Genomic DNA, 24,957 nt, shown 5'->3' with positions numbered 1-24,957 from the left:
CAGTTTCTCTTCTGTAGGAAGGAAATAATACTTCTTCCCACAAAGTGTTGGTTGTGAGGCCAGCAAGCAGCAGAGTGCCAGAAGTCGGTTGATAAATCTGTAAATCCTGATGATATCCAGGGTGTTATTGGCTTTTTGAGCCACAACAGGGAGAAAAACTTGCTTTGAAGAAATACTTAAAAAATAACTAATATATAGGTGTCACATCTCCTGTGTGAAAATTAAAATGAGTTATGTATAAAGCACTTAAAGGATAGCTGCTATGTAAGTATTTATTATTATTATTTTTGTCTTGTCAGACAGATTTCTTAAACAGTGAAAATAAATTCCTCTGTTGTCCACAAATAATGCAAAGGATATTTCACTTAACATATGGCTTCACTTACTTTCAATTCTCATTTTCCTAATATTCCCCTATTGACTAAGATATATCTTATTATCTCAGTTCTTTTTTCAATATAATGTCAATACTTTCCAAATAATTACATATGTTCGTCATGTCTTTCTATCTTTCCTTTAAAAGTTTTTTCCCCTCTTTTATGTAAAATGAAAAATCTAGGTACCTAATAGAAAAATAGCAGGAAGGAGTGTGATTTGTGTCTGCTGCCCAATAGTCTAATCTTAAATGTTTGAGAAAGTAAATAACATTGCAAGTTTCAAAAGCAGAATTTTAGGGCTTCCCCAGTGGCGCAGTGGTTGAGAGTCCTCCTGCCGATGCAGGGAACACGGAGTTCGTGCCCCGGTCCGGGAGGATCCCACATGCCACGGAGCGGCTGGGCCCGTGACCCATGGCCGCTGAGCCTGCGCGTCCGGACCCTGTGCTCCGCAACGGGAGAGGCCACAACAGTGAGAGGTCCGCGTACCGCCAAAAAAAAAAAAAAAAAAGCAGAATTTTAGAATAGTCTTTTTGGGGGCCAATGTATATACCTGCTGACTTCCGTGCACTGTCAGATAGCTGGCATGAATACTAAATATTTGGTATCAACCCTGGCATATATGGAAAATTATGATATGAGCTAAGGATACATTAACATATGGTTTCTTCATGTTCATAACTCTACGTAGGTTTTAGAATATAGGTTTTAGTCAAAAGCCATGGTAAGAGTACTACTGAAGCATGTTCAAGCATAAATCATTTGGTAACCTTATTTTAAATTCTTAAAAGGTTTGATTTGTTTGCAGTGTTCAATTTTTGTTTCTAAATTAAATGCCAGATTTGGCAAAAAGTATGTGAGATTATCTACATCTAATAATATATACTGTCTAAGTATTCATAGTTAAGAAGAGTAGAATGGGACAAAACAGGCCCTAAATCAGTCTGAGACATGCTCTCAATATGTGTACAGCCAAGTTCAGGGTTTTATTTCTGCCCTCCACAGAGAGGAGTACTATTATAAATACACATCGTGTATTGATTTATTCAAACCATAAACATTTGGCATTGTTATCCAGTCAAGTTTGGCATTATCATTAAAATTTAGCATCACTTGACATTTTTGAAACACAATAACTGGTTTATATTGAGCTATAAGGCACTGCATTCTGCAAATGGGACAAAAGAGATACAGAAAACATATCATGGTATGTTTTATTTATTTTTTAATTTGAGGTATTTAAGGAATATTTTGCTTTCCAGACATCGCACATTTTTATTTTGTAGAAATTTAAAGAGTAGTCCAAGTTTCTTGGGGCTTTCCTTTTTTTACCTTTGTTGTTGGGCTACCTTTCTATTGGAGTCATTAATCCTATTGCTAAGTGATACTAAATAGATTGAAGAATGATTTGGGGAAAAAGTGAATTCAGAAAAAGACAACTACAAATAAATTGCATTTATTTTCACCTTCTACATGTTAAGTTCTGCTTTAGGTGTTTTACATTTCTGAATTGCCTTAAACAACACCACATACCAATTAGTTAGGTATTGTTATCCTGTTTTTATATATAAGGAACTTGAAGGTCAAAGAGATTCAGCAACTATGCCAAATAAGCAGTGGAAGTGGGTTTCAAAACTGATTCAGTTCCACTTACTTCTGTTTTCCTTCTAAACCATGAGCAGTTTGAGATCCACTGTTCTGTATACTTACCACCCACACTACCCACTTATGTAGTACTTTTGCTATTGCTAACCTCTTAATTTTATAATGCAAAGTAAAATATTGTGTGATAATGGCTTAGGTAGTCCAATTTTTAAGCCATTAAAACCAGTATTCAAAAAATATCCTAAGTAAGATGTAGATTGAAATAGCTTCATGCCAATATTTGGTAATATATTGCATTTCTCAAATTAAAAAAAAAATTATCAGCCCTTGAAGGAGTCATTTTAGATTTTTTTTCTAATTACCCCCACACTGTTATTTTAATATACTAGATATTCTGTATATCTGTTTATAAGTTATGGCTCTATGCTTTATGTTATCTAAGAATTTTTCTTCCCCAAGAATCAATTTTGCTCCCTTATGGGCAATATTAGTCTCATGGAGAATACATGGTATAGATCTGTTGAGTTCAGAGACAGCTATAATCTACAATGACAGTAGTTCACAAAATATCACTTCTGGACCAGCAGCAAAGCATCACCTAGGAATTTGTTAGAAATGCGCATCTTCAGGACTCATCCAGTCCTATAGAACTAGGAACCTTGGGGGTGGGCCTATGCAGTGTTTGAACAAGCCCTCTAAGGTGATTCTGATGCACTGTAAAGTTTGGAACCGCTAGTTACGGATAGAGCGCTGAGAGATGGGTCCATGGCTTCAGAACAACGTTGAGCAAGTTACTCTGTGTCTCAGTTTTTTCATCTTGATGTAGCCCAGATAATTCCTGGTTTGAAGCCTTACACACACAACTTTCTCAGCCTCACTTGTCAACTGAGAATCTACCTGTCTTCCATGGGGTAGGGAAAGAATAAGACTCAACACCCTCTCAACCTCTTTAGTGGGATGTTTTTATATCTTTTGGAAAAGACTACTCAACAGACTGGTTAGGATCACATTAAAAAATGCCTGTATTTCCTCCAAAACAGTAAGTGGAATAAATAAATATCAACATTCTGTCTTAATAGAAATCCCTTTATGGGCACGAAAACAAACAAAAACTAGGGTGCCTAATTTTATGGCACAATAAATTATGTGAGATATGTGGAATAACTGGGAATTTGTCAAGAGGAGCATGCTTGTTTCCTGAAATTTTCGTGTATATTTTTACACAAAAAGTAAAAATAAATCTTATTTATTTCTTGGTTCTACAGAATTCCTCTAATCTATTTTCCTACCTACCATTCTAATCACTTACTTCCAGAGACTGGCTCACCCACTTTATTGACTTTTTTCCAGCTTAGGTATATACAGTCTGGTAATAATAATAAGAATTTATTTTCATATAATGCAGAATTAAAAAGAGAACTTAACCTACAGAAATGAAAGCATAAGGAGACCAGGCTACTATAGTGAGAAACGTCACACATCACCAACCGTAGGGCATGCACAACCTAAAACTTGAGAAGCATCTTGTCATGCCATGATCTATAAAATTCCACATGACAACTTCAGTCTAAGACTCTCCTGAGTCAGTGATTTATAAAACGTGAATAGCTGATAACTGAACCTCAGCTTTGGTGAAAGAAAAAACTTCATGTTTATTTAAACATTATAAGCTTTAGCATGTATAATTGAATTAAAAATCAAATATTAAATAAAGAAGAAACATTTTCGAGTTTTTCTCTATTCTGTTTCATTTTAGATGGAGCTTGCGAAGGAAGAAAAATGTGAATTTTTGCCTTTCCTGTCCCCACGGAAGGTTATCGTAAAAGGCGGGAGAATTGTTGCTGTGCAGTTTGTTCGGACAGAGCAAGATGAAACCGGAAACTGGAATGAAGATGAAGATCAGATAGTCCATCTGAAAGCCGATGTGGTCATCAGTGCCTTTGGCTCAGTTCTGAGTGATCCTAAAGGTAGAGTGTTCGGGAGCTGAAATGTGTTATGAATTGTCTGTTATTTTACTGCCATAATGGTTTCCAGCTTTCAGGGAATTGTTTTTCACTTGAACATTCATTTCCTTCTTCTAGTATGGAATGCAAGAAATCTTGATTTATAAGATGTAGAAATGGTATTTAATGTTTACAGAGAATTATTTTTAAGGTAGTGGGAATTGAAAAGAACATTAACCTTTCTTTTAAGCTTATAATCAAAATACATGTTCTACTTTGTAATAATTTTTGCCTTGTTTCCTCTATAAGAATAGCTTTTTCTTCAATTAGACCTAGAGTAAGAAAATGTGACAGATAAGTTGTAAGAGCCAATCTTCAGTGATTCAAGCAAATTAGGATCTAATGAATAGTCAAAAATAGAATTCATGTTGACTACTATCTTCATGCCAAATCATCACTAGAGACATCAAAATGATCAAATTAGGAAGTTTGAACTCCTGTCATTTCATTTAAATGGCATAAATGGACATGCTAAGAAAGAACAAAATGCTTAAAAAAAAGACAATGAGAAAAGGAAATGTTTTATATAGCATTCCAAATGAATAATAAGTCAACCAACTAAGACTATTTTGTGTTAAGTTTTCCCCACACACAGTGTTTCTGTGGACCATTGTATATAAAGCTTAGGTACCTCCCCACGCCTTCATTTTGCAAATCTTTTACCTTTTACTACACGCTGTCAAAATGACAATTAACTATTTTATTAACTAAAAGGAAAATAAAAGAAAGTTTCTCTCTGTCAGAGATTCATTAAGAAAAACAGTAACCAAAAAAAGAAAAAATCTAAACCTGACAATTCCTATAACTTTCTACTATATCTATGCTAAAATTACATTTTGTGTCTGAAATAGAAGAGATATATACTTGGAAACGTGCATATTTCTGCAACAGATAAGTGAAAATTTTAACCACTCATCAAGATATTTTATCTGCAGGACATCAAACATCTTGGTATTTGGAAACATCCAGATGTTTAATGTCATCAAGATAAATGTTTTTGAATAGCTGGATGATGGCCTGAATTTGCCACTTTTCATCTAGACGTTTATGTGATATGTAGACATAGTCACAGTGTGGTTTGCTATTTGTTGATGAGTTCAGCAAGGAAAAAAAGAACAACGTATAAATTGTATTCTATTATCTAAAAAAATCATACTGTTCTTACTGCTCTGCATATGACCAAAAATTGAGTAAAAAGTTGAATCATATTTAACTTGCAATTCTGTTGATTATTTGCCTATCAAAAATAATTTATTTTACCATCTAAATTTATGTTCCACAACTGACAACTCTAATATTAAGAAAAATATATCTTTTTCTAAGCAAACTTAAAGTAGATATGACTTAGAAAATCATAGAAAACAGCTTTCCAAAGCTTATGTTCCTGTGTGTGCGAAAGATTTAACTTAGTATTTAAAATATGAAGTAGAAGAAAAGAGAATTTGATTTATTTGTGCTTATTTGACGAAGTCATTTAAGAATTTATTTGTGTATTTTATTCCAAAATTTACTTGTGTTTGTTTCTTCCAGTGCTCTACATGTGTTACCCCTTATACATTAGAGAAATCAAGGAAAAATGGTTCTTCACTTTCCTTTCTTCCCCCCTCCTGCTGACTTGAAAAGCAAACTGCTTGGGAAATTTTCCTCAACTAGAATTACTTGCTTTACGAGGGCCCTTCAATACTGACATTAATAAGAGCTACTTTCAAGTTAGAGGGGAGCTGGAAGAGTTGGAATATTAAATAGCATTCATGCCTCTACTGCTTTCTAAATATATTCAATATTGTTTTTTGAATGGAAAGCATTTAAAAAATAGTAGAGAGAATCATTATTTGTTAGAAGTTGATCAAGAAGATCTTGTCTAAATGGTATTTAAAATCTTAAAATAATAATTTCAAAGAAAACTTTCATGTGCACATGTATCAGGTATAGTGAAAATCAGTTTATAGGAAGCAATTTGTCTATTTGGCTAAGAAGAGAAGATATTCATGTCTCCCTCTTCTACCCTGAATTTTATCCCTTCTTGATACCCGTGTGATGTGATTTATGTGTGGTACCTTTGTGATTATTACATATGTGGTATGATATATTTTAATATATTTACTTATAATCTCTTTCCTTAAACATCAACCTGCTTTTCTACCCTTCTTCTTCTGTCCTTCCCAACCTCACTTTGCACAGGCTCCAGTGAACTTCATGCCAAACTCAGTGACATCTTTTCAGTCCATATTCTATTTTCTGCATTTGACAGTGTTAAATATTTCTTTCTGTTTGAAAAACTCTCTTCCGAGTCACTTAACCTTTCTGAGCCTCAGCTTTCTTCCTCTATAAAAAAACAATGATAATAATATATACTCTTCCTACCTCTCAGGACTGTTGTCAGAATTAAAATATAATGGGAAAGTGCTTTGGAAATGAAACTGTAACACATTATTATTGTTTATGACACTCCATTTTCTTTTTTTAAAAAAAGATTATGTATTTTATTTATTTATTTTTGGCTGTGTTGGTTCTTTGTTGCTGCAAATGGGCTTTCTCTAGTTGCGGTGAGTGGGGGCTACTCTTCCTTGCGGTGCTCGGGCTTCTCATTGCAGTGGCTTCTCTTGTTGCGGAGCATGGGCTCTAGGCGCACGAGCTTCAGTAGTTGCAGCACATGGGCTCGGTGGTTGTGGCTCGCAGACTTAGTTGCTCCATGGCATGTGGGATCTTCGCGGAACAGGGCTCGAACCCGTGTCCCCTGCATTGGCAGGCGGATTCTTAACCACTGTGCCACCAGGGAAGTCCAACACTCCATTTTCTTGCTTTTTCTTTTAACTATTCCTTTCCTACTGTCACTGACTGCTTTTCTTCCTCTAGCTTTCCAAAGTTCAGACTTTGCCCATTTCTCTTCTTAATATATTTATTCCTTTACTGACCTGATTCATTCATTCATTCATCTATTCACACATGCATTAATTCCTGTAAGAAATATTTAATGAACAACTTCTGTGTGCCAAGTAATAGCTAGATTACAGTAGACACTATTGCACTTCTGTGTAAAATGACTCTGCAGTCTCTTTCTCCACTCTCTGTGTCTCAGAAGACATTTCATCATATATTTATGCCCATGCATGTAACAATGATTTAGTGAGTTTCTAGAGAATGCCAGGTACCAAATTGTATTCTGGAGAGTACAAAGATGAATGATGCTTTCCTTATACTTAAAAACCTCACAAACTGGTGTTGGAGGCAGACCTGCAAACAAATAGTTGTTTTATCAAGTTAAGAATACATTTAGAGAGATATGCCCAGAGTAAGGAAGGATCACCTCATCAGGTTTCCTTAAGGCAGATTTCTTCTCAAGTTCGCTATCACACCATAGTTCTCCTATCACTAAAGTCCAAAAGTGGTGTTCCAGATTCAGATATCTAATTCCAGTTTTACTTTTTATTAAATTCAACAATTTTACCCTACACAATAGGATGAAGCGCCTACGCCTTAGTACTTGAGAACTTCAGGAAATGATTTTATGTATACTACGTGCCTGACTTTACGTTCCACTGTTCCCTCTTGAAGTGTTCCTCCCAGTATCTAATACAGGGTGGATTCCAAAGCGGTTAATTTAGAAAGTCCTTGGTGAATGCATTATGTAAATATATGCTGAAGAATTCAAGGAATGAAATAAACTTGACAGAGTACATATAAAGTACAGTGATAATTTATACTCTCAGCATTGTCTGATTACAATAATATTTTAAATGAAAATAGTAGTGAAATGAAATTGTAGTGTCTCAATTATATCAATAATAGGTATTTGTAAAGGTAAACTAAGTTGGGAATTTGCAGAAAATTAAATTTTTAATCTCACTTTTTTCTGATATACGGCATCACTTTTGCAAGTCCATTAATTTGTGTGTTTCGCAAAGGAGAATATAAAATAACTTTATTTAGTATTAAGCACCCAATATATCTGTAATAAATATTTCCTGTCAGAAAAATAGTTAGTGCCTCATAGCTTAAAGAAAAGATAAGTACGTCAAATTTATAAAACAAATTTGTATAATATCCTTGGATTACAGTTGCTAATTATTTCATTGTTCCTAAGGCTTGTAACAATTATAAGTAATCATCATTATTTTATTTAATTCTATTTTATTTCTCTTTTTTTGGGATTGTAGTAGTAAGTGGGAAATAAGAACAGAAGACTCTGTATTCCACATCCCTGTGCATGGAATATATGTGTGCTTATTATGGGCACAATTTAATTGAATCCTTCATTAACTACTGTCCAAATTCTAAAGGCAGTGTGGTGTCCAATTTCTAATTTGATTGGTATGATAAAGTCTTAGTCTTATTTAATATCTTTCCTATGAAAAACTGAGAGTGGTTCCACATTTTCAAAATTCTCATCCATTTTCTCTAACTATGTAAGATTCCAAATCACCTCAAATTTGGATTTTAGTATTGAAGACTGATTTTAAAGGCTGTCAGTAAATTAAGCACAAGCTACCTTTAACTGGCATTTCTACTCCACAAATGTTGCCCTTCACTGGAAATTTTAACACATTTATTTATTTATTTTAAAAGTATGTATTTCATAATATAGGAAGTCTCCTCTTCTATTAAACACCAATGTCAGTGTTTATGGAATTGACTTTTCCCTCTTTTTGTTTGTTTGGACAATGTCAAGTTTGAGAGAATTTTTCCTTATTTTATTCCCTTCTCTTTCTGCTTTGAACCAAACTGCCAGTTGTGAAAGCGTGCATATCTTCATTGTTGGTTTGGAATTGATAAGGAGAATGCGTTACCATTTTCACTGAACTCATAGTTTCATTTTTCCAGTGGAGGTGATAACAGTCGCCTTGTCCTCACATTCCTAGTTGACACAGTTTTATGTGTCTTTGACTATGCTTTCAGACAACTGACCTCTCGTTCTTTTGAAGTGTACGCTGTGAAAAGAGCTATGTGTTTTCATCTTCCAGAACCTATTATAATTTATCTTCCAATTAGATGGTAAACCCCAAAAAGGCATAGACTGTACCTTTATAGTAAGTTGTAGTCCCAATAGTGGCCAACATATTATTGTACCCATAATAGATGCACAATATACATTTGTGCATTTGACTTGACTTGATTCATGTTAAGATATTAATTTTATTACACCTAGTTGTTATTTTTTCCTGCTGTGGGGTCAGTTTGGTTTACTTTTCTTAGAAAGCACAAATGTTAGACAAGTAGTTCTGTTTTTCTATTGCTATTGATGTTTTCCCCTGTTTTGGCATAAATTGTTGCACTCTTTATAATCCAATAAATAGGACACTAATTAGAGTTCCTCTGGTAGAGCAGCTTAGAGCAGGGGCTCTGGAGCCAGGCTGCCCCTCTGGAAATCTGGCTCCCTTAGTCTCTTCATACTTTGTGGTCTTGTGGTCTCGATCTTTTAAGAGGGAAGATTATAGCATCTACCTTCTAGGGTTATTTTAAGAATAAATAAATTAATAATATATGTAAAGCACTTAGATATATGTCTAGCACATAGTGAGCATCTCTTAACATTTTGGATATTACGCTTGTGTAACAAAATCATATTTTAATAATTAAATTGAGTTATATTATACCCTTATGACATTATGAATGTTGTCTAGGAATAAAAGCATTTGAAAATTAGGACTTCATTTGGGGACCTGCAGGCTTCGTCCACATGTCTTTGTAAAATAAGTGAAGCAGATGCTCTTACAATTTATGATTTTTTAAATGAGAAGATGTTTCCTACATTTGGTTATTTTTATTTACAGAAAAAAGATTACACAGCTTGTAACTGTATCATATGTTTTAAAAATGTGTTATTATCAATTCTGATGATTTTCATACCATTGAGAGGAATTTTCTTTCAACTAATTGTTAGTAGTTAGAAAACTCCATTTTGTGTTTTCATAAATCATGTATATAAAGAGCAGAGGATATTTTTAATATCTTTGTTTTTTCCTCTTAAACATGGTAAAACTGGGCCAAATTCTTGGTTTGTTTGCTCACTTTTATCTTAAAATGGAAAGAGAAGCACTTTAGAGGATACTAAGCTTGAGCTCTTAAGCATTTGAAAATTATGGTATGAGATAACTAAGATTAAAAACCTTTGTTTTTTGGAAGGAAAGATAGGATGAATGATGTGTAAAACTGACTCAGGATAGTGCTGCACAGTACTGCTCAGGAGAGCAAATCACAAGGTGACTGAATTCTCTGGGCATAGCAGGGGATGCATGGCTTTTCTTTTAGGAAAGGAGTTTATACACTTCACCCAGTGCCTACATTTTCTTCCTGCTTATCTTACTAGAGACAAGGAAACATGAAGCCCCGTTCTTTCTGAAGATTTAAGGAAACCCTCAGAAAGCAACTTCCTTCATAGCATTAGTTGCAATTAGTTCCATAAGGGAGTGAGATGTTTTTTGGGGGGGAGGGGGACGATGGTGGAGAGGCTTTAAAATTGCTTACCAGTTCCCTCAGAAAATTATTTCAAAACCTCATGGGGTAAATAAAATGTTCTGCCAGTACTAGCTTCAAGTGTAGTTTGATTCACTTGCTTCCTACCCTGAGAAAAGATGCAGGCCATGGGTTAGTTTGCCTTGTTCTAGCCTAAGCCAGAGCTAGAAATTGCTATGTAGGCAAGAAATGGTGTGCATGAGACTGTGACAGTGCAGATATTTAGGAATTTTTCAAATGGGCCCATTTTTTCCTCAATTATTTTAGGTGTTGGGAAAAACCTAGAAAAGATGTTTTAAACTGAGCACTAGATGAGTCAAGTGCCCAATAATAATAGTTACCTGTGCTTGAAAAGACATGGCATCAGTATGTTTGATTTGTTTCTTTCCTTATTAAAATGTTACTTATATGCTACTTCTCTAATGGAAGTGGGAACACTGAGGCATTTTAATAACCCCTTTTTATTTTAACCAATATGTTTCATTTTTCAAACAATAAAGTATGTCCTTCAGAAGCCATTCATGGCACTTAGAGATTCAGCAAACTTTTCTTTGAACAATTGTCCACTCTTTGTGGCCTTCAGCTTTCATCATTCCTCTTCTGCCTTACCAAAAATAAAGAGGAAGGGGAAGGAGTGGAGTACCAAGTTGAAAATGTGTCATAATTGGTTAGATTATCCCTGTTGCATGCATTTTTATAAACAGAAATGTTTACAATATAGTTTCAAAGAACAGGTTAAGGAATACTGCACTTTATTGATAGATCAGAGAACTTTTTAATTAATGGCACAAATGTTAGAGGCAGGACCTCACTAATGATTAATACAACTAAGAATGGATGAGAAAGAACTGAAAAATAAAGTTTGTCAGTCCAATGTAACTTATGGATATGTTACAATACAGTAACTTGCGTAGAAGTTTTCCTTACATACATTTCCAAACGTGCTGGAAGGGATTTAAGAGATAATGTATTCTAGACTCCTAATTTCACAGCTTTATTTGTTTAGCTAATGACTTCTGATGGCCTGCTATTCCAGGCCCTGGGCTGTATTCTGGGGATAAAGTGTGGAAAAGGTGTATGCAAACTTTGCCTCTAGGAATGCAGTTTAATAAATTGTGCCGGGAGAAGTTTAGAGTCCTAGGGAAGCGCAAAACATAGTCTGAAGGTTCAGAGAAACTTCCTAGAGGAAGTGGGTTGTAAATTGAAGGCTGAGTGATGTGTAGGAGTTTCCAGGTGGAATGGGGGTGGAAGGGAGGGAGCCACGGGGAGATTATGCAACTTGCTCAACACCATACTGTTGGATTAAGTAGTCATTTTACAGTCATTTTTAAAAGCTATATTAAAAAAAACAGCATGTCTTTAGAAAGTTGTCATCAGCCTACTTATTTCATGCATGTTCTCATCTTTATAAATGAAGGTCTGAATTTTGCATTTTTATTTCTAAAATTGAACTTTTAATTTTATGATTTTTACTATTCATTCTCTCATTATTTTTCATGCAATGAACATTTTATAATATCCAAATATGTTATAGGCCCTGTCCAGGCACTAAGAATACAAGCATGAGTAAAAGAGAGTCTTTGCCTCCCAGGGACTCATAGGCTAATGAGAGAAACAGGCATGTAAATACATAAATTGTAGCATAATGTGCTAATTTGAGATGATATTTGGACTGGGTTTTAGGGCTTGAGTAGGAGTTTCTTTGTTAGAGGGAATATTCATACACAAAGTACAAGCTGATGAATGGCCTCAGGTGACCAGACAATAGTGAGAAAGTCTGTTTAGCTGGGGCAGATGCCGTATGGTAAGATAAGGTGGGAAGTGGGTAGGGGCAAGATGGCAGGAAATTTGGCTACAAATTTTTGTGGAGTTAAGAGACTTATATGCTAAGCCAGGAGTTTTGAATTTTATCCTATAGACACCCAGGTGAAAATGAGGGGGTTTAAATATGGGAGAGACCTTTATGTTAATGAGGTAACTCTGGTAGGTGATGGATCTTCCATCTCTCTGCTTGGGTTTGCAGCATTTGTAATATTCTTCAGATAGTTGGGAGTTAGAAACCATGAAGTCACCTTTGAGGTGGTTCATATCAGAAGACAAGTGTGTTTCCTAGTACTGGATGCCTGAAATAAGCAAAGTTACTCACCAGTCACAGGTAAGATCCAACAATTGCAGGTCCCCTGTTGGGAAGCTGCAGCAGTAAGATTTCCAGTGTTCAGGGAGGGAGACAACCTGTGCTCAACTGGGGAGCTACCAAGCTATAAGCTTGACAAGGGTGTGTCATGCATGCCTAATTTCTTCTTCCAGATCCACTAATTATAATTACTGAATTCAGCTTTTCTAAGAGAGGTAAGATACAGAGAGACACCGCGAGTGTTATACCAATAATTGTTTCCCCACATGGAAGGAAGCATCAGGAGTGTGGAATAAGCATGTTGCTCCAAGGTGGCCTGGGATTAAGACAGAATAGTATCGATCAAACCAGTTAAAAGACTTGTTGTCAGTTTGCGTGGCTACTAATTAAGGCCCAGATTAAATTAAAGGACATAGAACTGCAGAAGAACATTCAGAATCCAGACATATTTTTTACGTAGGCAGTCAGGGTTTGGTCATCTGATAAAGGGGTGGAATATGGAGTATCTGGCATGGGAATCTGATCAGATGTCCATAATGCCTACAGAACTCACAAATGCAGCAGACAGAACAGATCTGAGGGAAATGGTGATGTGTGTCATTTGGATTTGCTAATCCATTCAACAACTGGAAATAGGACTAGAACTAAGAACATTCTGATTGAAAAGAGACATTAAGAATCATTATCTATCATTTGTCTGTCTTTTCACTGTCATAACCTAGTGCCCAGAACAGTGGTTATTCATTGATTGAATTAATGAATAAAAGCTGGTATAACTTGTACTTTAGATAACAACTTCTTAAAAGTATGATGAAAGAGGACACGTGGTATTTGGAAATCCAGAAGGATCTCACCTACCATATTATGAAGAGGAAAACAATCAGCTTTTGTTATTGCTGCTTTTTAGGTGGTAAATATCTTTGGAGGACATGGCATCAAGACAGTTTTAATCCATGGTTCTGTACCTTCCCCCTTTCACTAATGCAGTTGGTTCCTGATGCTACCGTTTCATTTCATAATGCCTGAGTAATAAAAGGTGATATATCCTTTGTATCGTTGGCCCAGTGATGAGAATGAATCCTTTTTTAGTCCTCCCTGTACATTGTCTGGCTTTTAACTGTATTTTAGGCAAGAAGCATTCTCAGGAAACCAATAGTAAAACTGTACATATTTTCTTAAAAATTGTCCTAATTATCAAATTTTTTTCTGGCTGAAAGATTTATTGTCTTTCTATTACAGAATACACTGTGCAGAGTGAGGATAAAGTGGTAGGATTTAAAGCAAGTACTGGCATTTCTGCAGAGTAACCATCCAAAATAATGGAATCTTTGCACAGTTTTTCTTTGGAATTATTTTAAAGGGGTGAAGGTGATGAGGAGGGAGGTGAAACTGATAACAGTGTTGAAAGTGACTTGGACTCAACATCACATCACTTACAACTGCCTTAGACATCCGTTTGAAGCACAACATGATATTTCTGTAATTATTTTACTTCCCTCTAATAACTGCATAGGAATAGGTTTGTTTCCCCAGTGAATAGCTCTGTTCAGAGCCTTCCCTTATCTTTGTTTTCCAGGTTTCACTAGTGGTTGATATCATATGCATTCTCACAGGGAGACAGTGGATAAATCAGTACTTTTCCATCAAATCAAAGATTACATACAAGAAGTAGAGCAGTGGCATGTAACAAGTTTTGCTGGGGAAAGAAGGTAGAAAATGGACAAAATAACATAATTGTTTCAGAGAACAGAAATCTTAAAACGTAGGAAAATGTTATTCAACATAGAGTGAGTGTAATACATGTCCAGAGCTTTGTTTACCATAGGACCTATTATATTTGTCTTTTAAATACTAGTTAGCTTATGGTTTATTCTGAAACCAAAGATTCTTGTGAAGTGTTAAACTACAGTAAGCTGCTGCTGTGAGATATAAAATCAAGATGTAAAATTTAGTGAAATTATAAATTTAGTAATGATGTAGATTCATCATGTTCTTAGTAATATGTATTTGGTATTACAGAATAGTTTTGTTAATTACTTTGCATTTGTATTCTTGGCTCAAATCACAAAATAAAAATAACAGTATACCTATTTAAAATAGTCTTTGGTTAAATTAGATATTGACCTACATACATGTAAGTTGTAATTTCATCAGTTAGAAAATTACATTGGATCATATTTAATAGATAGCACCCCAGTATGGAAGCTACCCAATTCAAATGTAATATTCACATGTAATTTATTAGGTGTCCCGAACGTGCTGGCATTGCTGGAGGAGAAAGCCAGCACTTACTTGAACATACATTCAGAGGTCTCACCTAAGCTTTATATGTTCTAATGCTATCCAGTGCCAACCTTTTTTCCATGCTAGCCATTCTTATAATATTTTGTAATTATGAAGCTTTTCAAATGTTTTCAAAGGACTTTCATTTACACAACAATTTTTTCCGTACAAGTGCATGAAAGAGTGTCAAGCATATTATGTTCAGTGAACATCCAATGATTTTCCAAGACCTCTGAAAAGCGTATTGACAATTCACTTTGTTTAACATGGCCCAGTGTTTTCCCTGTATTTGCACACTGCAGCCAAATGAGCTGCCACATCACCAGTATCATTGTATTACTCTCATAGTTTAGAATCTAAAATTATTCTCCCCTGACGGTGGGATTGAAACAAAATGCTTCAATTTAATTTTAACACCCTTCTAATCTGCCCTCCTACATACTTCTGGGACCTTATTTCCCATTCTTTCATTCTATATTTATTGAGTTTACAAGATTCTGGGTTAGGTTCTCCTGGGTTCACACACACACACAAAATACATTGTCCCTGTCTACAGGAGCTTGCAGTCTAATAGAGAGGGAAAAATGCAAAATGCCATTAGGTAGACTCAAGGAGAAATAGATAAACTGCTAGCATAACACACAGGGTGGAGAGATGACTTCCAGTTGTAAGCATCAAAGAAGTGTGTATGGAGGCAGTGGGATTGGTAATAGAGATGAAGACTGGACAGGAATTACGAGACTAGAGACGGGAAAGCACATTTCATCACAGTGAACAGGCTAGATACATACAAGGGGTAATTCCTTTGGCTAGATCATAGTGCACACAACAAGAAATAGTAAAGGTGGAGAAATGTATCATTGCTAATTCACAAAATGTTTTAGTGTTAGGCTAAAGTATCTGAATTTTCTTCTAAAGTTGGTGGGTACCTGAAATCTAAAGGGCCATGTCAATAAAATATGTTCCCCTCACACATAGAGGGAAACATATAATTAATTTTTTGTCTCCTTTTTGACTCCTTCTCTTCTCCTATTTCAACCTATACACCTTATATACTCTAAATTATGTTGACAGTAGGACTGCAGGGTAATTTATTCATATTTTAACCCAAAGTACCCAGCACAGTCTCAAGGGTTCACTGAATGAATGGCTAAATGGCTGAATGAAGAGATGGATAAATGTTGGGATGAATAGAATGAAATGATTGCTTTATTCTAAATACTGCTACAGAAAATTCACAGTAAAGACAAAAGCTTATGAAAGCAATGTTTATATAAAATATCACATGAAGACCAGCAAGTCCTCCTTCTGTTGAGAGAATGGTCAGATGCTTGATACTTTCACTTGCATTGAAAATAGTAGCTTCCTCACTGGTCACCCTGCATTTACTCTTGCTTCCTTATAATCCTACCAGAATCAGCTTTATAAAGAAGAATTACATCATTTCATTCCCCTGTTCCAAACCCTCCAGTGGTTTCCTACTTTATTTAGAATAAAATTCTTCCCACAGCTTATGAAGCCCTCCTTGATCAGGCCTCTGCCTATCTCTAGGCCCCCTCCCCTCTTCTCTTGCTTGCTTTCTTCCACGCACTTAAAGCCTCCCTTCTACTCTTCAAGTGCATCAACTTCAGCTCATTCTAACTCCTCTGTAACAGTTCCCTCTGCCTGGAATGATCTGCCTCAAGGTCTTCACATGCTGGCTCATTCTTATCCTTTGTTTTAGCTCAGATGTCATCTCATCAAAGAGCCCTCTGTGCCCCTCCATCCCCACCATGATCTTCCATTTCTCAGCCCCCTCACCTCATAACACTCTCCTTGATATATCTCTCTTCATAGCCATTTTCACTATCATATAGTTCACTTACTTGTTCACCTTTTATTTTTTATCTTCTGCCAACTGAAATGTACATCCCACAAGGACAGTTCCCTTATCTGTGGTTTACTACAGTGCCTACAGCTGGATTTAGTACACAGCAGACAATATTTGCTAATTGAATGAACCAATGCAAGCTAGTGCCGTATTTTTTTCCTGTGCAATCATTACTAAAGTCCCAGAAGAACATCCTGTATGCACCGCCTTGCTGTCTGTGCCAGATCCTTTCTCCTTAACCCCTTTTATTCTGCCTTTTGCCTTCATCATTTACCTGCACATATCATCTTTTTACTGCTCATTGAACTCCAGATCCCCAAATCTGGTTACCTACCTTACATTTCTCTTGTATCTGACATTTCTTGAAATGATCACTTCTTGGCTGTATGGCTCAGAAACATCTTGAATCTCATGAAACTCTGATGATTCCTCTTCTGGCTTTAGTTCAGGTTGTGATTGCTGCCACTTTAAAAAATAAATGGTTCATTCTAGTTTTACCCAGGTTTGTGTTCTTTCTCTAGAATTTCGTCCATCATATGACTATATCTAATCCCAAGGTGTAGGGCCCTCTACTAAGGTCTAGGTGTTTTATCTCCAAATGCCTCTGAAGGTATTCCCAGCTGGTACAGCTGTGGTGGATTTGTAGTTAGGTTCAAATCCTGAGAATGTGATCTGTGTAACTTAGTCTCAGTTTCCTCAGCTATAAAATTAAAATAATACCTATTCTGTGAAGATCCAGAGAGATAACATATACATTGCCTCATCCAAAACCAACCACGTGTTCCTGGAGCACTCGATAAATGTTTGTCATTATTATCATCATGAATTCTATTGAATATAGCCTTTGTCAATACCAAAGATAGTTCTTGACTGCATGGTAATACAACCAGTACTCTATATAAAGAAGCTATATTTTTGAATCGTGCATCTACTTATGTGCTAAAATTGTTTAAAATAAATTCTACTGTATGTTTTAAGTTTGCATTGAAGTATGGCTACAGCCGATTGACAAGGAAAAAAAAAGTCATAAGATGGATATCAAAAAGTAACATTAATGAGCTGCTAAAGCTAAAATTACAGGAACTTATGAAATTGGTTAAACATAAAAACCATTAAACTGTTTACTGAAGCTTCACAGATATACTGCAGCTAATGAGCATTTCTGCTATTTAAATAAGCCCAAATTGAACACACATTACATGGATACATAATTAGTCATGGCAGTCAAACACACATAGACTTACTTTTAAAGCTCTATTTAGGGAATCTTTTCCATTTGATTTATTTTGTTAATTAAAATATTTTTCAGTATTCACTTATATTTTAATAATATTGTTTTCACAAGTAGTGTAATTTACTTCTGGCTTTCTCTTTGTTTTTATTTATGCTTTAAATGCAGCAAATGAGGATTTTATATTAAACATTTTTTAACCCCTTTCTGTAGTTATTTATATCACTTGATGGTATCATCCAGCATTTTAAAAAGTTCTTTCACTGAGAAGTATACATAAAATATTTCAGTAGCCTTTCCACTTTTTTCACTGTCTCCTAATTATCAAGAGGTATTAGGCACCCAAATGTGCATAGAATTATGATGATTATGGTCCAAATCAGATTAAAGGATGATCTATTCCTTCAAGGAGTTTGTAGTCTTAAGTAGATGGTATCATTGAATATAAATAAGCAAATCAAAGTGCAGCATTTGGGAATCCAACTGAGAATCTGAAAACAATCCCCATATATTTTCCTCAAGGACACTGACCTCCTTGAGGAGATCTCTTACAGAGAAAATGAAATCAAATCTTCAAGGAGTTTAGTGTTTTAAATAGATGGAATTATTGCAGAGAAATAAGCAAATCAAGGTGAAGTGCTTAGACAATTTTAATTTTGAATTGATTAGTCGGTCAGTTTAGGAAATGAGACTCCCTATAGAATACAGGTAAAACAAAAGGAGTTGCTACAGGCTATTATTGACATCCATCTTTTGTATTTAACTTGGGGAGTCTAAGCTTATCTTGGGCATGGAGGGAAGGAAAATTAAATCTGTACTTTTACACTGCCTGAATTCTACAAGCATATCCAAACTGAGCGTTATTTAACCATAGCAGTAGGAAAATCAAATAGTTAAATCAGTCAAAAGAAATTAGCCAATGCCTGTTCTTCTCTAATCAGTGTGTTTGTCACTGTAGAGACTTTCTTTAGAAGCTTTGGGAAGCTTTTGGAAAATACTTGGGTTTCTTCTCTACAATGAGCTGATTCTCTAATTGTGGAAATAAGACCTACAAGAAAGATAATTGCTGCCCCTTCAACCCCAATCTGCTTCATTTTAATTATTCCCACGGTTCCCAATAGTGAAACTTTAAGAGACTGTTTTTGGCCTATTCCTGGCTTTTTCTTTCCCTCACACCAAGGGTCAGTTGCAAGGAGAGCTTTGGAGTGAGAAATAACTGGATTCATATACTGGCTTTACCACCTCTTGGCTGTATTTAGGATGCTAATACCTACCTTAAAGAGTTGTGCTGTGGTCTAAATGAGACTACTGTATGGAAATATTCATCATCATGTCTGCCTCACACAAGGGATCAATGAATGCTGATTGTTTTCCTTAACGTTCTTCATTAGGTGAGGATGATATAAATGAGATGTAAGGAGTAACTAGGAGAGAATTTCCTTTGGTTGAATTGTTAGAACATGGTAACTGACTGCATGTTGAGATAAGTGGAGAGAAAAGATTCAAATATTATGCCAAGACTAAGATCTATTTCTACGTTTTTTTGAGAAGGAAGAATAGGAAAAAGCGGCAGTGAAGGTTAAAGAGTGATCATGGAGGCAAATGGAAAAGCGGAAAGTGTGGTGTCATTGAAGCCAAGATAGGGGACTTTTATGAGGAGGATGTGGTCATCTGTTGAATGCTACTGAGAAATCAAGGAAGACAGTGCCATGCGTAGGGTGAGACAGTTGAGGCACTGACCTGCCCTTGCACGATCTTGAGCCTAAGGACCTTCTTAAATCTTGTTCTCTGAGTGTCTCACCCCACCCCACCCTACTTCCTGAAGTGAGGTGATGACGGGAAGGGTCACTGGATGTGGCAATCTGGATCATCTTAGTGATAAGAATTTCAGTGAAGCTTCGGTGGTCACGATGAGTAGGAGACGTGAAAAAGTAAGCTTACTAATAATTGTGAAATGTGAAAATCCCAGAGGAAGCTTGTGAACTGGGTTTTAGATGTGACAATTTAGAAGGGACAGTAGAGTATCCACATTAGAATCTCTAACAGGCAGCTAGAAGTGTCAGAAAAAAAAGCAGAAGGTCGTGTTTGAGGTCATTTCCAGAGAGATGAAGTTAAAAGCACAAGACAACTATAATTTCTGACACAGAAAAGTGTAGTAGACAATATTTGAGAGCTGGGAAGAGGATGATGACAAGATGAAAACGAGCCAGATAGAGCCTAAGGACAGTTTAAAAAGAAGGAGAGTCCAGATAGAGTAGCATTCCGCAAATCAGAGAAGGAGATCAAAATTACCCTGATTCGTCTATTGGATGCTATAGAAAGGCAAAAAGGAAATCACGGAATCTGGTGACCGTAGAGACCATATTTTCATAAGAGGGATACACTGGAAGGAATAATTGGGTGGTAAAAAATGTAGGTAGTGTAAATTACTCCAGAAATTAGATAAAAGAAGATGTAAGAATGGCAGTGAGAAGAGAGAACCAGGTTAAGACCAGTTTTTCAACATAGGAGATGAGAGAGGAGAATATGAGAAAGGCAATAGTCTAAAAAGAATCAGAGATACTTGAGGTTCTGTAGAATCAGGAAGGTACAATATCAAGGTTGACTTTTGAGGGGTTTACAGAAAGAAAATGATGAATTGGCATTGTCCGCTCCATTGTGTTTGGGAATGGACAGCATATTGATTCGAATACTCAGAGGCAGAAGGGAGGTGTGAGAACAAAGCTCGTGCCAACCGGACTTGATATACTTAGTTGAAGGCATTCTGTGGTTCTGTCCCCTCCATACCCCAGGTTATTTTATTTAAACACAGCTCTGATATCCTGGCCCTGTAATTAGAATTTATTTGCTCTTGCTGTGATTTTGCTTTCAGCTCTGATTTACTGAGATTATTGCCTCAGCTCGCCTTTTTGTTTCATTGTGCTTTGGTCCTCTTGGCTAATACGTTATGTAAAATTAAACAACAAACACATTGATGAATTCATCTGTTTTCAAGATACTATTTTATTACAAATGTTGAAATTTTTTATTCCCCCCATTGTTTTATAGCATCTCAAACTCTCCAAAGAATACTAATAATCGTTCTTCATTATGATTTCTGTTGTATTGTTTTATTGTTTATGGAGAATTAATTTATATTTATGTACTAAAATATAACATTCTTGACATCTTTTTATAAATACTGAGAAATATACTTGTCATATGCTTGTGGGTTTCTCTTCTACATATATGACAGCACAGCTACATCAGTTTAATTGACCTTGGCAATCTGCATCTGCCAGTGATGTGTCCCTGAGGGACGGTTTCTGCAATTTTAAGCTCTGGCTTATTGAAGAACTTGTGTGTCACAATACAATTAAGTCTATATAAAAAAATCATCTCATGCATAACATTAAGTTGACTAAAAGTTCCTATTTCAAAACCATTTCTTGTTGTAAAGCTACCTCAGTGTGTCTTTGTTTTTTAAATAAGCTCATTCGAACATAGTAGTGATTAAAGCAGAAAATTAACATAAATCTTGAATGTTTGGTATGAATTAAGGATGTTTTCATTCCTTTTAAAGACTGCATAAAATTCCAGGCACCATAACATTTAACACATTTCTATCCCATTTGCAGAATAATATAGACTGTGAATAAGCACGTTTTGGGATTCTTTTTCAAGTTCTTTTTCTGTTCATCTATGGAACTACCAGGACATATGCTGCAGTCTCCAGCAAGATGCAATCTCATGGAAATCTGTGGGGAAACTGTGTATGATCATAACAGAAAATCCCTCTTCCCCCACCCCCATTATTTTATAAACAAGAAAGAAAATAATACAATCCTTCTATTAATATTCATTTAACACTTCATAGGATATGGCAAGCAGTTATTTGGTTTGCAAATGTAAATATACATTTTTCATCCACTTATGCTTTCATTCCTTCCAAGCTAGATAAAGGCAAAACAGAAGATATCCTTCTGAGACTTATTTTTATTGTATTCCAAGTTAAACGTATCAGCAGAGATGTAAGAGAGCTGTGAGGAGTCCATAGAAGGATAGTTACAATGATGAGGAGGATGAAAGTCCCTCTAATAAGAAGCAGCTAAATAAATGAACTCCTTCCTGACAAATTATGAATAAAAGCATATAGATTTTTTTCACTGAATCCTTAATTTGAGTTCTAAGTTAAATACTTTGGAGCTTTAAAAATATGATTAAGTAATAGAAATAGCTACATTTCAAAAGAGTCATCGAAATCATGAAAAGTGTTATTAGGATCCACAATCAGAATCAACAAAGTTTCAAAAAATTAATTAATCCCCTCTCTCTGTCTCTCATGTTTAAATATTGAGTCCACTGTGCCTACAGGGAAACGATCCTAATCATTTGATGTTCAAGTTGTAATGAATAGTCATTCTTGTGTTAGCTGCTTAGTGCCACTGATTGAAAACATTTCTGACCCACTAAAGCATCGCTTATATTCTTATAAGCTGTCCGTGTTCTATTTTTTTTCAATTTTTTCAATGATCCTTTATCATTTGGACAAAGAAAAAGTTAAAATATTAGATATTAAAATGCAAACAAATGATCTCTATTTTGATTGATGTAAGCTTTGCTATACTATTTAATAACATCATAACCAATTGCTTGATCTCTCATTTTTTTATTTATTTCTTAAATGAAACTATGAACATGTGAACCTTGAAGCCCTCTAAAAAGAGTAGGGGGAAAATTAAATAGGTGATTTTCAAAAGGGGGCTGAGATAATTTTTACTGTGAGAGAAAAATTTTGTTTTGGAATACAGTGTCATAGTTATTTGATTATTTGTGAGGTTAGTTGGATGTTACAAATGATAGAAAAATTAAAAGTTTATATTCAGGTCTGACTTCAAGCTATAATTGAGTCAAATATTGAGGAAAGAGAGCATATTTTAAAAATTAAACATGAGTATGTATGAATGTTTAGAGACATAAAGTAATACAAAGTGTATCCAATGGAAAGACCCATGAGTAGAATAGTGCTTTTGAATTCACAAATAAATATTCCTAGGTTGGCTTATAGTGTTGGTGCTAAATATTTTAAGAAATGCAAGAATTACTTATTAAACTTCTAGTAACGTCTCCTGTTTATTGACTGAGTTAGTGATAGAGCTCTAATATTAAAGTGAATCATACCATATGCATTTGTAAATCATAAAAAAGTTATAAAGCACGTTATTCATGAACTTCAACTTAATTCAGCAAGCATTTATTCAGCACCTACTATTTAAGGTGCACTGTACTGAAGAGTAGATTCAAGTTTTGCGAGACCTGAAGCCTATATAACTTGAGGACTTTCTATAAAAAAGAAAAAAATTACAAATTCAAATTTAGGCCTTGAAAGAGGCCCATGCAAGTGAGGGACCCTGAAGCTTAAGCTTCAATAACTTCACAGTATATATGTCTTTGACTCTAATAGCTGCTGTGGGAAATCAAAGATAACTAAGGCATAATCCCTGCATTGCTCAAGCTTAGAGTGAAATCTGTGCTAATCTTCAAGGATATTCTTGTAAAAAAATGAGGAAAATGTATAAGAGAGCTTTGATCTCCTAGTGAAATAATTTTGAATTTCTTCTCATTTAAAAACCATCTTTATTTCAGATCTCTATGTAGGACAAAGTTGTATCAAAGTCTTGGACAAATAAGGTCATTTCTTATACAGGAGAATTATTTTTTATCCCTTGCATGTGAGTGTGTGTGTGTGTGTGTGTGTATGTCTCTATACCATTCAATGATGGTGTGTTACAGTTACCATTATTATAATAGGTTGAATTGATGAGCCATGCTCACTATCGATGTTTTGCAACTCAGGTAACTGTCCACAAATGGTAGTGATGATCTGTTATGCAACAGGGAACAAATGCTAAAGGTCTCTTTTCATGTGACCTTTAAAGACAATAGAAAAATTTTCTCAGAATGCCATTCTGTATTGAAAATAATTACATGAATATTTAATTTTACTCTCAATGAAGGGTGAAATTGCATCAGAGATACAAACAATAGAAGATTTTTAAATAAAAACCTGAGCATGATGGCATTGATCCATCTACTCATCCATCCATCCATCCATCCATCCATCCATCCATTGAATTGAGTGTCTCTTATGTTTTAAGTGCTGTGGTAGGGTTGGTGGCACAGTGGTAAGCAGTATAGCATGGACACATTCTTGTTCTCATGGAACCTACAGTCTTGTGGGGAAAACACAATCAACAGTAGTCCCTTAATAGTTTTCTAGAATTCTAATATTCTTCAAGTAGAAAGCTACAAATATGCACCAGGGTTTATTTTATGTTTTTTTTTTCTATTGCTCAGAAAAAAATAATTTTAGAATAACATGGTTTGGCTATTTTATTTTAAACTTAAATTATTCATCTATTCAACAACTAATTTTTGTATTCTAAGAGCTTCCAATATTTTCTCCTTTTGTTTATATTGTTATATTTTCTTTTCAATTGGAGTAAAAAATAACTCCCTTAGTCTATCTTGAGAAGCTGTGCTTAAAATTCATGATATGAATACCTGGAAAGAACATTTTATCTTAAACACTGGCTCAGTTTGCTCCGTCATATATGGTACTGTCTACCTTTCTTTATTTCTTCTCTAGATTAACCCCTTAATCTAACTTATTTTCTTTTATCTCTTCCAAATATCCAGATCGTGCGACAAGTGAGTTTCCTTTAGGTAATTTTTCTTAAAGGGACTCAACCTCTTCCTTTTCCTGACATGTTTAGATTCATTGGAACACAGCATATTTAGCAGATAATTTAAATCTCTTTTACAGAGCAATTTCCACAAGGAACTAATGTTAATGGTTGCATTTGTAGATTTTTACAAAATAAAACAGAAATTACTGGCTAAATGTAACTGTATTCTGGGTCCATTAAATCGCTTAACATTAAGTGTAAGTAATTTGATGGAAACGTAGAAGATATGTCTTGTTTTGTTCATAAAACTTGCTGTGAAAGGAAGAGATTGGCAGT

At 35.1% G+C, this 24,957-nt stretch overlaps 1 protein-coding gene across 2 annotated transcripts in view; it reads left to right on the top strand.

Annotated features, from left to right (window-relative positions):
* DPYD (dihydropyrimidine dehydrogenase) overlaps nt 1–24,957 on the top strand; it is an 814,043-nt gene that overhangs the window by 360,976 nt on the left and 428,110 nt on the right. For both annotated transcript variants that reach the window (XM_079926015.1, XM_079926014.1), the window contains exon 11: nt 3,736–3,946. In XM_079926015.1, the coding sequence (XP_079782141.1) occupies nt 3,736–3,946 (211 nt within the window). The remainder of the gene's footprint in view (nt 1–3,735; nt 3,947–24,957) is intronic.

This window comes from Stenella coeruleoalba, assembly GCF_951394435.1.
Source record: "Stenella coeruleoalba genome assembly, chromosome: 1".
Lineage (NCBI taxonomy): Eukaryota > Metazoa > Chordata > Mammalia > Artiodactyla > Delphinidae > Stenella > Stenella coeruleoalba.
Note: the sequence above shows the minus strand (reverse complement) of the source record. Positions and strands in the feature narration are given on the sequence as shown.